At 35.0% G+C, this 13,981-nt stretch overlaps 1 protein-coding gene across 1 annotated transcript in view; it reads left to right on the top strand.

The window, feature by feature from the left end:
- Positions 1–755: 755 nt before the first annotated feature.
- The window catches only part of dmgdh (dimethylglycine dehydrogenase), a 30,728-nt gene continuing 17,502 nt past the window's right edge, over positions 756–13,981 (top strand). Inside the window, exons 1-5 of the mRNA XM_028463404.1 lie at positions 756–972; positions 4,003–4,171; positions 7,094–7,192; positions 7,269–7,433; positions 9,254–9,458. Coding sequence (XP_028319205.1) covers positions 851–972; positions 4,003–4,171; positions 7,094–7,192; positions 7,269–7,433; positions 9,254–9,458 — 760 coding nt within the window. The 5' untranslated portion in view covers positions 756–850. The remainder of the gene's footprint in view (positions 973–4,002; positions 4,172–7,093; positions 7,193–7,268; positions 7,434–9,253; positions 9,459–13,981) is intronic.

Genomic DNA, 13,981 nt, shown 5'->3' with positions numbered 1-13,981 from the left:
TACACAAAATTACAGAAATATACACAAAATAACAAAACACACAAAATGGCTCCTAAATGAAACCAAATTATAAGGAATGATAAAATGACAACAAAAAACGACTCAAAAATAAACAGAATTACTTCCAAATCACATACAAAATATACAAAGTGACAGAAAAATACACAAAATAAAAGAATACCACACTAAATGATGGAAAATTACAAAAAGTGACTCCAATTGGCAAAATGACAACAAAATACACAAAATTACTCCGAAATTACAGAGAATAACTCTAAAAATACACAAAGTGATCGAAAAATATATAATAATAAAATATAAAATAAAATAATAACACACCAAATAATGGAAATTACACAAAGAGACTCAAAAAATACATGAAATGACGCAAAGAATACGCAAAATGACAACAAAATCCAAAAAATTACAGAAAAACACACCAAATGACAACCAAAATAGAAGGAATTACAAATTAACGACAAAAACCACATTAAATGACTCCAAAAATACACAAAGTCAATAAAATAATTACACACCAAATAATTTAAAATTACACAAAGTGACTCAAAATTAAAACACACAAAACGGCCCAAAAGTTTTAAAAGTCTATTTCATAGCGTTAGTGTGAGTCATTGTGGGTTCACATGTGTTTTATTAACACACTTCAGAACCTAAATGTGAAGTTTTAACAGCACTTATTGGTTGTTTTCACTGAGAGTCGGATTCACAGCAGGACCTGGCAACCCCTGTGTGTGCGTAAAGTCCTGTGCTGCTGGGGCTCGTGCTGGGGCCCGTGCACACACCGATCCAGGCTCCTCGCGCACAGGGACTCCCGCTTTCCCGCTCGGCCATGGCGCGTCTCCTCGTGCTCTCCTCCGGGCTGCGCGCGGCTCTGCGCACGGCCCCGCGCGCTCCTGCAGGGCACCCCGCGAGGACCGTGAGCTGCACGGCCAGCACGCACGCGGAGCACGGGTGAGACAGAGCGCGCACACGCCGCACATTCTGAGATTAATCACGTCATTAATTGGCAAATCACGCTCAGCCAAAGTGGAGGTTCGCGGACCAAATCCAGCCCGTACGGTCAACAACTACTGAGACATCAAAGGAAATCTGCTCCAAAGGTTTCTGATAAAGTCAAAAGTAATCCCAGTAATAGTTACTGTACTCTATAGTTACCTGAGCTACGCTCTGATTGGCTGAATGGCTTAATTGTCATGTTTTCACTGCTTCATATGCAGTCGTTTGAATGGAAAAGTAATAATTAATACTTGTATTTTATAAAGTCAATAGTTTTATAAAATTAATATAAAAGTAATAAACCTGAGAAACTCTTTTGTTAAAAAATAGAATTTGTGTTTGTGTGTTTCAAACAGTTGAGTTTATAAAAGCATGTGTTCAAACTGTCCCTGAGGTGTTTCACACATTATCGACAAATGTGTGATTGTCTACACAATGTAAACACACACTGGGGCACCCACACACAACATGACTTTAAAAATACACAACATGACTTTAAAAATACACAACATGACAGTTAATTTGCTAAACTACACTAAATGATAGAAAATTACACTAAATGGCTTTAAAAATACACAAAATGATAGAAAGAACTACACACTATGACAGTTGAAGTACACAAAAGACCCTAAAACACATACAATGACTTCAAAAACACATAAAATGACAGAAAAACACACCAAATAAAAGAATAATACACCAAATGACAAAAATATACACAAAACGACTACAAAAATACATGAACTGACATTAGAAAATACACAAAATGACTCCTAAAATAAGAATGGCAACTAAAACTACAACAAATCACTCCAAAATACACAATATGACAGTAATAATACACAACAAAAAAGAATCACACACCAAATGATCCAAAAATACTTAAAATAACAAAAATGCGCAAAATGACTGAAAAATACACAAAATGACAACAAAAACATACAAAATGGCTCCAAAAATACACAAAATTAAATGACAGAAAAATACACAAAATGACTCCAAAATTACATAGAAAAATACACAAAATGACAGAAAAATATGCAAAATTACATTTAAAATGCAAATCAAACTAAATGTCAACAAAAAACACAATGTGGTCCAAAATGACAATCATAATGTAAGTAATGACAAAATGGTGACAAAAACCACACCAAATAAAAATTAAAAAATTCATAAAATGACAGAAAAACACACAAAATTACTCCAAAACCACATGAAATAACTCCAAAAATACATGAAGTACAGAAAAATACACAAAATAAAAATAATAACACACCAAATAATGGAAAATTCTACAAAGGGACTCCAAAAGTACATAGAATGACAGAAAAAAATTCAAAATAATATTTAAAATGCACAAAATTAAATACACCAAATGACTCCATAAATACATGAAGTGACAGAAAAATACACAAAATAAAAGAATAACACACAATAATGGAAAATTATACAAAGTGACTCCAAAACTACATAAAATGACGTGAAAAAAACACAAAAATTATGCAAAATGACAACAAAGATATCAAATAATCAGTGTTTGATGCTCAAAGTTGAAAAGTTTTAGCTTTAGCTCATTTTTAAAGTTAATGTTTTTATATGAAAGACTTGTTTACTATTAATTAAACTGGAAAGAAAAGTGCCACGTCAGACTGAGAGTAAACATTGAACCTCCATGTGCTGCTTTCACAGAGTGTGTGTGTGTGTGTGTCTTTGAATTCCCACACAGCTGCACAATCACACAGTTTTCATTTAAATCCACAAACATCTGAGATCAAACTAAACTTTTTTTTTCTTAAAATACTGGTTTATTTGTTGTGGTGCATCAGGAAAACAAACGGACACAGTAAACAATAAAAGTCCAAACATATTGATCACATTAACGTCCTGTTGTGATCAGCATTAGCATTAACAATGAGAGCATTAACACAGGAAACAACAAAGAGTTTGTGTGTCTTCTTCTATTTCTGTTTGTTTTTGGTTATTTTGTGGTAGTTCTGTGTATTTTTCTAAATTTATGCCTTTTTGTTGTCGTTTTTAAGTCCATTTGTGTATCTCTGTTGACATATTGTGTTTTTTTTGGAGTCATTTATGTGTATTTTGTTTTTGTTTTGTTAATTTCTCTTGATTTTTGTCTTTTTTTAAAATTTTGTGTATTTTTGTTGAGGTTGTTTTGTAACCTTTTGGTGACATTTTGTGTACTTTTCTAACATTTAGTGTGTTTCTGTTGTTTTGTGTCTTTTTTGAGTCATTTTTGTGTATTTTATTGTCGTTTTGTAATTAGTGTATTTTTGTTGGAATTTTTTGTATCTTTTTGCAGACACGTTTTTGTATTTTTCTAACATTTTGTGTATTTGTGTTGTCGTTTTGTGTGTTTTTGGAGTCATTTTTGCGTAATTTGTTGTTGTTTTGTAAATTTTTCTGAAATGTAATTCTTTTGTGATTTCGTGTGTTTTTGTTGGGTTTTAAAAAAAATCTTTTTGGAGACATTTTGCATATTTTTCCGACATTGTGTATGTGTTGTCGTTTTTTACATTTCTATAGGATTTTGTGTTTCTTTTGTTATTTTGTGTATTTTGTTGGGGGCGTGTTTGTATCTGTTTTGGAGAAAATGTGCTTATTTTTCTGCTATTTTCTGTATTTTTAATTTATTATTAAATGATGTTTATTTTAGAGCAGAGGGTATTAAACACAACATTCCTGCTGATTAAACTCATTTCATATACAGAGCTTTACCTTCATATTTGTGGTGTTTTAACCCATTGTTCAAAAGTTGCCAGGTTGGGTTTGTGTGTTTGAAGCAGGAAGTTTAGGGCTGTGGTTCTCAACTGGTGGAGCTTCTGAAGCCACCATCACGCTTTAAATACAAACAGTGGCCCAAGTCAAGAAAAACAGTTTAAATATTTACATTATGAAATGACAGGATGATCTTTAAATTCACTGTATCTGGCAACGCTGAGCTGAGGTGATGCGCTCTCTGTTTTTCAGCGATGCTAACACGGTTCTGGGGAAGCGCTGGAAGGACACGGCAGACACCGTCATCATCGGTGGGGGCTGCGTGGGGGCCAGTCTGGCCTATCACCTGGCTAAGAGGGGTGTGAAAGACGTGGTTCTACTGGAGAAGTCTGAGCTCACGGCTGGATCCACATGGCACGCTGTAGGTTCAGTTCAGAGATGGACATCAGTCATCACAGAGGAGAAGAATAAATGTGGTTGTATCTGATCTGAGGGTCACACGGATGACAAAAAATGACTCAAAAATACTGAAAATGGCGGAAAAATACACAAAATAACATTTAAAATGCAGAAAAATGACAGAAATAACTTGAAATGACAACAAAAATACACAAAATGGCTCCAAAACAATGACCAAAATATAATGAATGAGAAAATGATGACCAAAAACAACACCAAATGACTACAAAATAGACAAAATGACACAAATTGATGCAAAAATACACAAAATTGCTCCAAAACCATATAAAATACACAAAATTATATTTAAAATACACAAAAAAAAAAGAAACTCACATGAAATGACAACAAAAATGTATAAAACGGCTCCAAAATATAAGGAATAAAAAAATGACAACAAAAATCATATGAAATGACTCCCAAAATTTGCAAAATGACAGAAAAATACACAAAATTACTCCAAAATCACATAGAATAACTACAAAAATACATAGAGAAAAATACACAAAATAAAAGAATAATATGCCAAATAATGGGAAATTACACAAAGTGACTCAAAATATACATGAAAGGACATGAAGAATACGCAAAATGACTTTAAAATTACAGAAAAACACACCAAATGACAACAAAAACACACTAAATGGCTTTAAAATGATATCCAAAATATAAGGAATTACAAAAATGCTGTCGAATAAATGTGATTGTATCAGATGTGAGAGTCACATGATCAACATTCATGTCAGTGTTAGAATAATAACCAATGAGAACATTAACAGGAAACAACAAAGGAAATGTGTGTTTTTGGAGTCCTTCTGTGTATTTTTGTTGTTATTTTGTATATTATGTCATTTTGTGTATTTTGTTTTTTATTTTACTTATATTTTATATTGTTTTATTGTTTTTTTTTAGTACTTTTGTTAATCTGTGTTGTCATTTTGTGTATTTGTGTTGTCATTTTGTGTAGTTTTTGTTGTCTTGTGTGTTTTTCTGTAATTTTCTATATATTGTATGTCATTTGGTGTGTTTCTGTTTTCATTTTGTGTATTTTTCATGTTTTACATTGCAAAATCTTCTTTTTAATTGTTATTTTGTGTATTTTTGTTGTCATTTTGTACATTTTTCTTGTTTTTACAGGTTTTTTTGGTTGAATTTCTATCTAATTTTGTGTATTTTTGACATTTTATATATTTTATGTTATATTTGTGGATTTTTGTGATCATTATTTTTGAGTAATTGTTAGAATTATTTTGTAATTTTTTGTTGCTTTTGAAGTCTTGTGTGTTTTTCTGTAATTTTGTGTGTGTTTTGTGGATATTTTGTAGGTCATTTTTGTGTTTCTATCAGTGATTTGTGTATTATGTTGTCATTTTATATATGTTATGTATTTTTCTTGTTTTTACAGTTTTTTTTGGTGAATTTCTATCTGATTTTGTGTATTTTTGTTGACATTTTGTTTATTTCATGTTTTTTTTTTTTGTGGATTTCTCTGATCATCACTTTTGTTTGTGGAGTCATTTTGTGATTGTCTGTTATTTTGTGTAGTTTTTGACGTCTTGTTTTGTTTTTCTGTACTTTTGTGTGTTTTACTTTTGGCTCAGCTCATAGAAAACAGTTAGTCTTTAGAAACCATCCAGGTACTGTATGTGCAGGCTTTGCATGTTCTCTTAGCGTGTACAATGACTAATGAAATGAACGTGTGCGTTATGGGAGTTTTGTGTTGTTGTGTAGTGTAAGTTGTGCGTTTGTCAGCTGTCATCTTATCGTTTCCCAACATAACTCAGGTCCTGACCCACTTTGTGTATTTATAGCCTCATCCATGTAAATGATACTGGTGGAGATGGAGATGCTCACATTCTTACTTAGCATTTAGCAGTTAGCAGCTAGCTTTTACCAGTTAGCATTTACCGGTTAGCCATTAGCATTCAGCAGTTAGCATTTAACAGTTAGTATTTAGCATTTAGCATTTAGCATTTAGCAGTTAGCATTTACCAGTTAACATTTACCAGTTAGCAGTTAGCCTTTACCAGTTAGCCATTAGCAGTTAGCTGTTAGCCTTTAGCAGTTAGCATTTAGCAGTTAGCCATTAGCCTTTAGCAATTAACCATTAGCAGTTAGCATTTAGCAGTTAGCATTTAGCAGCTAGCTTTTACCAGTTAGCATTGACCAGTTAGCAGTTAGCCTTTACCAGTTAGCCGTTAGCAGTTAGCATTTAGCAGAAAGAAAAGCTCTGCATCATTCATTCAAGAGCAAGATTTATTATTTAATTTTGGGGCCCCCTAGTGGTTAGTGGATCAGTTATTGTGATCATTTCTTTATTATAATTAATATAAAAAATATATTAATATAAATATAAATTTGTATATAAATAATGATATATAATTGTATATAAATAATACAACTCCAAGGGTTATTCTGACAGTGTAACTAGCAATTTTGAGTGTTATATTGACTCTGACTGCCCTTCAGAGTCAGTATAACATCTCAGAGTCAGTATAACATCTCAGAGCCAGTATAACATCTCAGAGCCAGTATAACATCTCAGAGTCAGTATAACATCTCAGAGCCAGTATAACATCTCAGAGTCAGTATAACATCTCAGAGTCAGTATAACATCTCAGAGTCAGTATAACATCTCAGAGTCAGTATAACATCTCAGAGTCAGTATAACATCTCAGAGTCAGTATAACCCCTCAGAGTCAGTATAACATCTCAGAGTCAGTATAACATCTCAGAGTCAGTATAACCCCTCAGAATAGTGTGATAATCTCCAGCATACAGTATTTTCACTTATGTTTTTTCTGTTATTCCACTGCCTGCTTTATTTTGAAGTGTTTTACCCATGATGCATTGTGTTTATTGGTGTGTGTGTGTTTTGTTCCAGGCTGGTCTGACCACATATTACCACCCTGGCATCAACGTGAAGAAGATCCACTACGACAGTCTGAAACTCTATGAGACCCTGGAGGCTGAAACGGGACAGGTGACCTGCTCGCCACTGAAGCTCCGCCCCCTCTGTGCCAACGCGTTCACTTGTCATTCGTTGTGTTTCTCAACAGGCGGTGGGCCTCCACCAGCCCGGCAGCGTCCGCATCGCCACCACGGCAGCCCGCGTGGACGAGATGAAATACCAGATGACGAGGACGCACTGGCACGTGACGGAGCAGTACATGGTGGGACCAGAAAAGATCCAGGAACTCTTTCCTCTGCTCAACATGAACAAGGTGAGGACCATGGTCTACTCAACACTCATTCATCACACCTGGAGGACCTGAACCCATCAACCCATCACTTCAAAATAAAAGCTTGTCAATCAGAGATTCATCACAGTGGGAAACATTCATGACATCATTACAATAACGACCAATCAGGAAGCAACTGATAGTTTGTGTTTTTGTTGTTGTTTTGTAATTTTTCCTTTTTTTTATATTTTTGTTTGATGTGTTTTTGGTCACTTTGTGTGTTTTTTCTCAGTTTTTTGTATTTTTGTTGTTGTTTTGTGCTCATTTTGTGTAATTTCCTGTAATTCCAGGTTATTTGTCGTTTTGTGTATTATTAGTAATTTTTGACTTTTTTGTTATTTATAGTGGTCATTTTGTGTCATTTCTCATTTTGTGTGCTTTTGAATTCATTTTGTGTATTTTTCTCTCATTTTTTGGGTTATGCTACGAGTCTAGATTAGCTCTTATCGCACGAACTTTCAGGTTTTAATCAGTGTGTGCTGCACTACAAAGCTCGCTGGAGCTTAATCACTATGGTAATTAATGCTGCACAGCTTTTCTCTGGCTTGGATGTTAGCGAGTCCTAAAGCCCCGCCTCCTGACCAATCAGATCTCTTAGAAAACAACCTGCCCATTGATAGAAGGTCCTGGTTGGTGCAGATCTGACAGCTGTGTTTATAAAGAAGATTATTAATTATAAATGAATCCTTTCATTTACTGATGACATCCTTTAGGAAAGATATAGATTTATATTTAATGGACTGATTTACAGTCAGCTGATGAAGCCTGTGTGTCGATCCGTGTGTGCGGACGGCTGAAGTCATTTATTAATTTATTGATTAATTAATTCATTCATTCATACGCTGACATTATCAGCAGGAACATGCTACAGTTAAACAATGTGCTCTGATCCCAGTGTGTGTGATAGAGGTCTACTGTATATGAATAGAAACACGTGTGTGCTGTAATAAAGTTTAACTGCAGAGCTCTGTCTGTTTATCATCCAATGGATTAATATCATAAATAATCTCACATTTTTACACATTAACAGTATCAGCAGCTTCCTGTCTGACTTTTCTGTAACAACAGGGTTGTTTTTGGTCTGAATTATGGATTTTAATTATTCATCATTTTAAACTTCATCAACCTGGTCGGTACCAAGTTATGAAGTGGATCAGATCTGAGCCAGTATAAAAGCTCCGCCTCCTGCTGTGCGCTGCACTAACGCTGTTGCTCTTCACTGTCATCATGGATTTATATTTATTATATTTGTTTAAGATCATAAACTGTTCCTCCATTCATTGTAAAGACGCTCAGTCTGACAGTTCTCTCCATTGATTGGTCAGACGCTGCAATCTCCGCCCCTTTCATGTAGCGAGGCTGTAATCACTGTAGTTTAAATTAGCTTGTTGTGATCATAGGTGATCGATGTTTGTAGTACAGCTCCTGTCTGACAGGGTTAGTTGAATCCAGCTAACGTAGATTAATCTAATCTAGATTAGTAACATAGGCTCTTAGTGTATTTTTATTGTTTTGTGTGCTTTGTTGTGATTTTGTGTAATTTCTGTTTTTTTGTTGTTTAGTTTTTTTATTAGTAATTTTGTGCATTTTTGTTGTCGTTTTTGAAGTCATTGGGTCTTTTTTCCTGTTATTTGGGTTTTTTTGTTGTTGTTTATCTGAGTATTTTTGTTTTATTTGTGCATTTTTGTTACGTTGTAATCATTTTGTGTAGTTTTGTGTGTATTTTCCTGTTATTTTGTTTTTTTTTGTTGGTTGTTTATTTGAGTATTTTCACATAACTTAGTGTATTTGTTGTAACTCAGGTGCTGGCAGGTCTGTACACCCCAGGAGACGGACACATAGACCCGTACTCTCTCACCATGGCGCTGGCTGCAGGAGCGCGTATGTACGGAGCTCAGATCTACAACCCGGCGCCCGTCACTGGCCTCAGGCAGACGCCCGACGGGAAGTGGGACGTGGACACGCCGCACGGAACCATCCGGGCCGATAGAGTCGTCAACACAGCAGGTTTGTTCTTCTATTTGTTGTGTTTCATGTGTGAGGGGGCGGAGCCTATCAGGCAGCAGGTGGAAGGCTTTTCTTTAAGGCAACGAATCAGAAGCAGGAAATGAAAGTTAGACCTGGATCATAAAAAAAATGGACCAGAGCATTCCTGAAGGAGCGTTTCCTGCTGCACAGGTCAGCCTGTGTGTGTTTATTACTATTATTATTAATCTGTCCACGTTCAATTTTATCACCACACCTGCAGGTGTGCACCTTCAATATGGATTATTCTGCTTTATTTTGATTTAATAGTGACGACTAATACAGTTTTCATTTCCTTATTTTCTTTATCCAAAAACACACACAACAAAAAATTTACAAAATGACAACAAAAATACACACAAAACAACAAAAATACACACAAAACAACAAAAATACACACAAACCAACAAAAATACACACAAAACAACACAAACACTCTCAAAAAGACATTAAAAAAGTACACAAGAAAAATACTCACAAAATAACGACGAAAAATGTACAAAACGAGAACAAAAATACACACAAAATATGCTCAAAATGACGATAAACACAAGCAAAATGCACAAAATAACTCACACAACAGAAAATATACGAAATGACAGAAAAAATACAAAAGAACAACAAATATACTCTCAAAATGCCAATAAAAATACACACAATGACAATAAAAATACACAAAAGCACTCACACAACAAAAAATATATACGAAACGACAAAAAACATGCAAAACAACAACAAAAATTACACTGAAAATGACAATAAAAATACACACAACAAAAAATACACAAAATAACTCTCATAACAAAAACATTTACAAAACGACAAAAAATATACAAAATAACAACCAAAATACACACAAAACCGCAATAAAACATACACTGAAAATGACAATAAAAATACACAACAACAAATAATATGCACAACAAAAATCATTTACAAAACCACATCAAATACACACAAAATGCCAATGATTTTACACACTATGACAATAAAATACACAAAATCACTCGCACAACAACAAAAAATTTACAAAATTAACAAACACAAAAATACACAAAAGAACAAAAACACAAAAAAAACACTAAGCAACAACAAAAAGACCCAAAACTACAACAAAAATACACAGTTCCTTTGTAGTTTCCTGTGTTAATGCTCTTATTGGTCATTATTCTAATGCTGACATGAATATTGATCATGTGACCCTTAGATCAATCACATGCTTTAGTAAAAGCTACGTACAGTGCATACGGAGAAAGTATTCACACAGCCTTACATCATGTTACAGCCTTATTCCAGAAGGGATTAAATTCACATTTTTTCCTCAAAATTCTACACAATACCACATAATGACAACATGATAAATGTTTGTTTGAGATTTTTGGCAAATTTGTTAAAAATAAAAAACAACGAAATCACTTTTACATAAGTATTCACAGCCTTTGAGCTGAGGTTCATTCTGTTTCCACTGATCATCCTTGAGATGTTTCTACAGCCTCACTGGAGTCCACCTGTGGTAGATTCAGTTGATTGGACATGTTTTGGAAAGGCACACACCTGTCTATATAAGGTCCCACAGTTAACAGTGTTTGTCAGACCACAAAATAAGCATGAAGTCGAAGGAATTGTCTGTAGACCTCTGAGACAGGATTGTCTGAAGGCACAGGTCTGAGGAAGGGTACAGAAACATTTCTGCTGCTTTAAAGGTCCCAATGAGCACAGTGACCTCCATCACCCATAAATAGAAGAAGTTTGGAACCATCAGGACTCTTCCTAGAGCTGGACGTCCCTCTAAACTGAGTGATCGGGGAAGAAGGTCTTTAGTGAGGGAGGTGACTGACAACCTGATGGTCACTCTAACAGAGCTCCAGGGTTCCTCTGTGGAGAGAGGAGAACCTTCCATCAGGACGACCATCGCTGCAGCACTCCACCAATCAGGCCTGTATGGTAGAGTGACCAGACGGAAGCCACTCCTTAGTAAAAGGCACATGGCAGCCCACCTGGAGTTTGCCAAAAGGCACCTGAAAGACTCTCAGACCATGAGAAACAGAATTCTCTTGTCTGATGAGACAAAGGTTGAACTCTTTGGCGTGAATGCCAAGCGTTATTTGTGGAGGACACCAGGCACCGTTCATCACCTGGCCAATACCATCCCTACAGTGAAGCATGGTGGTGGCAGCATCATGCTGTGGGGATGTTTTTCAGCAGCAGGAACCAGTTGACTAGTCAAGATTGAGGGAAAAATGAATGCAGTAATGTATAGAAACATCCTGGAGGAAAACCTGGTCCAGAACGTTCTTGACCTCAGACTGGGGCGATGGTTTATCTTTCAACAGGACAACGACCCTAAGCACACAGCCAAGATATGGAAGGAGTGGCTTCAGGACAACTCTGTGAATGTCCTACAGTGGCCCAGAGCCCAGACATGAATCCCATTGAACATCTCTGGAGGATCTGAAAATATCTGTGCACCGACATTCCACATCCAACCTGATGGAGCTCCAGAGGTTCTGTAAAGAGGAATGGGCCAAAGTGTCAACAGATAGACGTGCCAAGCTTGTGGCTTCATATTCCAAAAGACTTGAGGCTGTAATTGCTGCCAAAGGTGCCACAACAAAGTACTGAGCAAAGGCTGTGAAAACTTATGTACATGTTATATTTTCATTCTTTATTTCTAATACATTTGCAAACATTTAAAAATATTTTTTTTCATGTTGTCATTATGGGGTATTGTGTAGAAATCTGAGGAAAAAAATGAATTGAATCGATCAATCGACAAATAACGGCGTGTAAACAATTCGATCATATTTGATGTTTTTGTTCCCATTGATGGAACGTGTGAAGCATAAAAACAGTGTTATGTGTTTATATATGGGGGAAAGGAGAGTGGAAGCTTATCAGTGAGACCTTTACTCACACACACACACACACACACACACACACACACACACACTGGTCAGCTATATCTTGAACCGGGTCATTCCAGTTGTGGTGCTGCTGATTTGTTGTTATTGTTGTTGTTGATGCTTTTATTTTGTAGTAACAGTGTCGCTCTCTCAGTAAAAGGATCAAACTGTGTTAAAAACATCACTTTGCATCTATACTTTACTGCACATTCTGTACTCTGGCTACGTGCCCCCCCCCCCCGGCTGTGCGACAGCCAATCCAAACAGGCCAGCAGATCAACTTTCGACCAATCAGGAAGCAGCAGCGACCGCACGCCTCCACACTCACACTGTTTTTAGCTTTGTGGCTTTTTGTTTTACTTTATTTTGTGCACGGGGAGTTTTCTCACAGAAATACAACACCTCTCTGTGTGTGTGTGTGTGTTTTCTCCCAATTTACACACTGAAACAATTTCCATGAATCAAAGACCCAGTTTGGCACCAGATCGTATTTATTTCTGACAGTTTCTAATTCTTTCTGAGTTTTAAACATAGAAGAAAGTTTATTTTTGTACTTATTTTCCCTAAATAATGAATTCCTCTCACCTTTTAATTTGAAAACCTCACCATTATTCGTATCAGAGGCTCAGATTTTTTAAGTTTCCATGACAAATTTGTGTTTTGTTTCCGTTTCATCGTTAGATTTCATGAGAGCAGCGTTAACGCTGACAGCAAATTTTGATTCAGTTTGACAGACTTTTGATGAAAATGCAACTTAGTTTAGTAAAAATTGAGTCAGGATTGTTTCAGTAATATATTCTAGTTTTGGTCGACTGAATTATACAGGATTTATGTATGTATGTATGTATGCAAAAACACACAAACAACATAAATACAAAATTAGATTTTTTTTAAAAAAAATTTAAGTACAGCACATGTACACAAAACTCCAAATACTCCAAAAATACACAGTGTCAACAAAAAAATACAAAATCACAGAAAAATACACACAAGCATAACAACATAAATACACTAAATGACACCAGAAATACACAAAAACAGCAAATATACATCAAATGACAATAAGAATATACAAAAAAGATTAAAAAAAATACTAAATAACAAAAACATGATAATTTCTTTCCTATCTATTGATTACCTTGTTAGGCTTCCTAATCAATGAAAATATAGGTTTTGATATTTCTGGTGTGGACGTCTGAGCCTTTTTTGTGTCAGTTTACTCCTTGATTTATATTTTTATTATGATAAAATGTGTGAAAGCTTGGTATGAAACATATTTTGATAATTGTTTACGACATATGTGTAGAGCTGTACATAGAACATTAACATGGTTCCACAGTTTAACATTAAATTATATTCTATAATTGTATAGAATTATCATGGCAATTGCAATTAAAGTCAATTATCTGAACTCAGTTACAATTTAATTACGATTATGAGAGCAACAGATTAAAAAAACAAAAACAATTACAATTATAATTACAACATAATTGTAATTGAAATTACAAAATCAATTACAATTATAATTGAGCCTAACCCTAACAAGGTAATCAATAGATGAGAAACAAAGTAGATCATATATTTTAGTGTGTTTTACAGCTG

Source organism: Gouania willdenowi, chromosome 12 (genome assembly GCF_900634775.1).
Source record: "Gouania willdenowi chromosome 12, fGouWil2.1, whole genome shotgun sequence".
Lineage (NCBI taxonomy): Eukaryota > Metazoa > Chordata > Actinopteri > Blenniiformes > Gobiesocidae > Gouania > Gouania willdenowi.
Note: the sequence above shows the minus strand (reverse complement) of the source record. Positions and strands in the feature narration are given on the sequence as shown.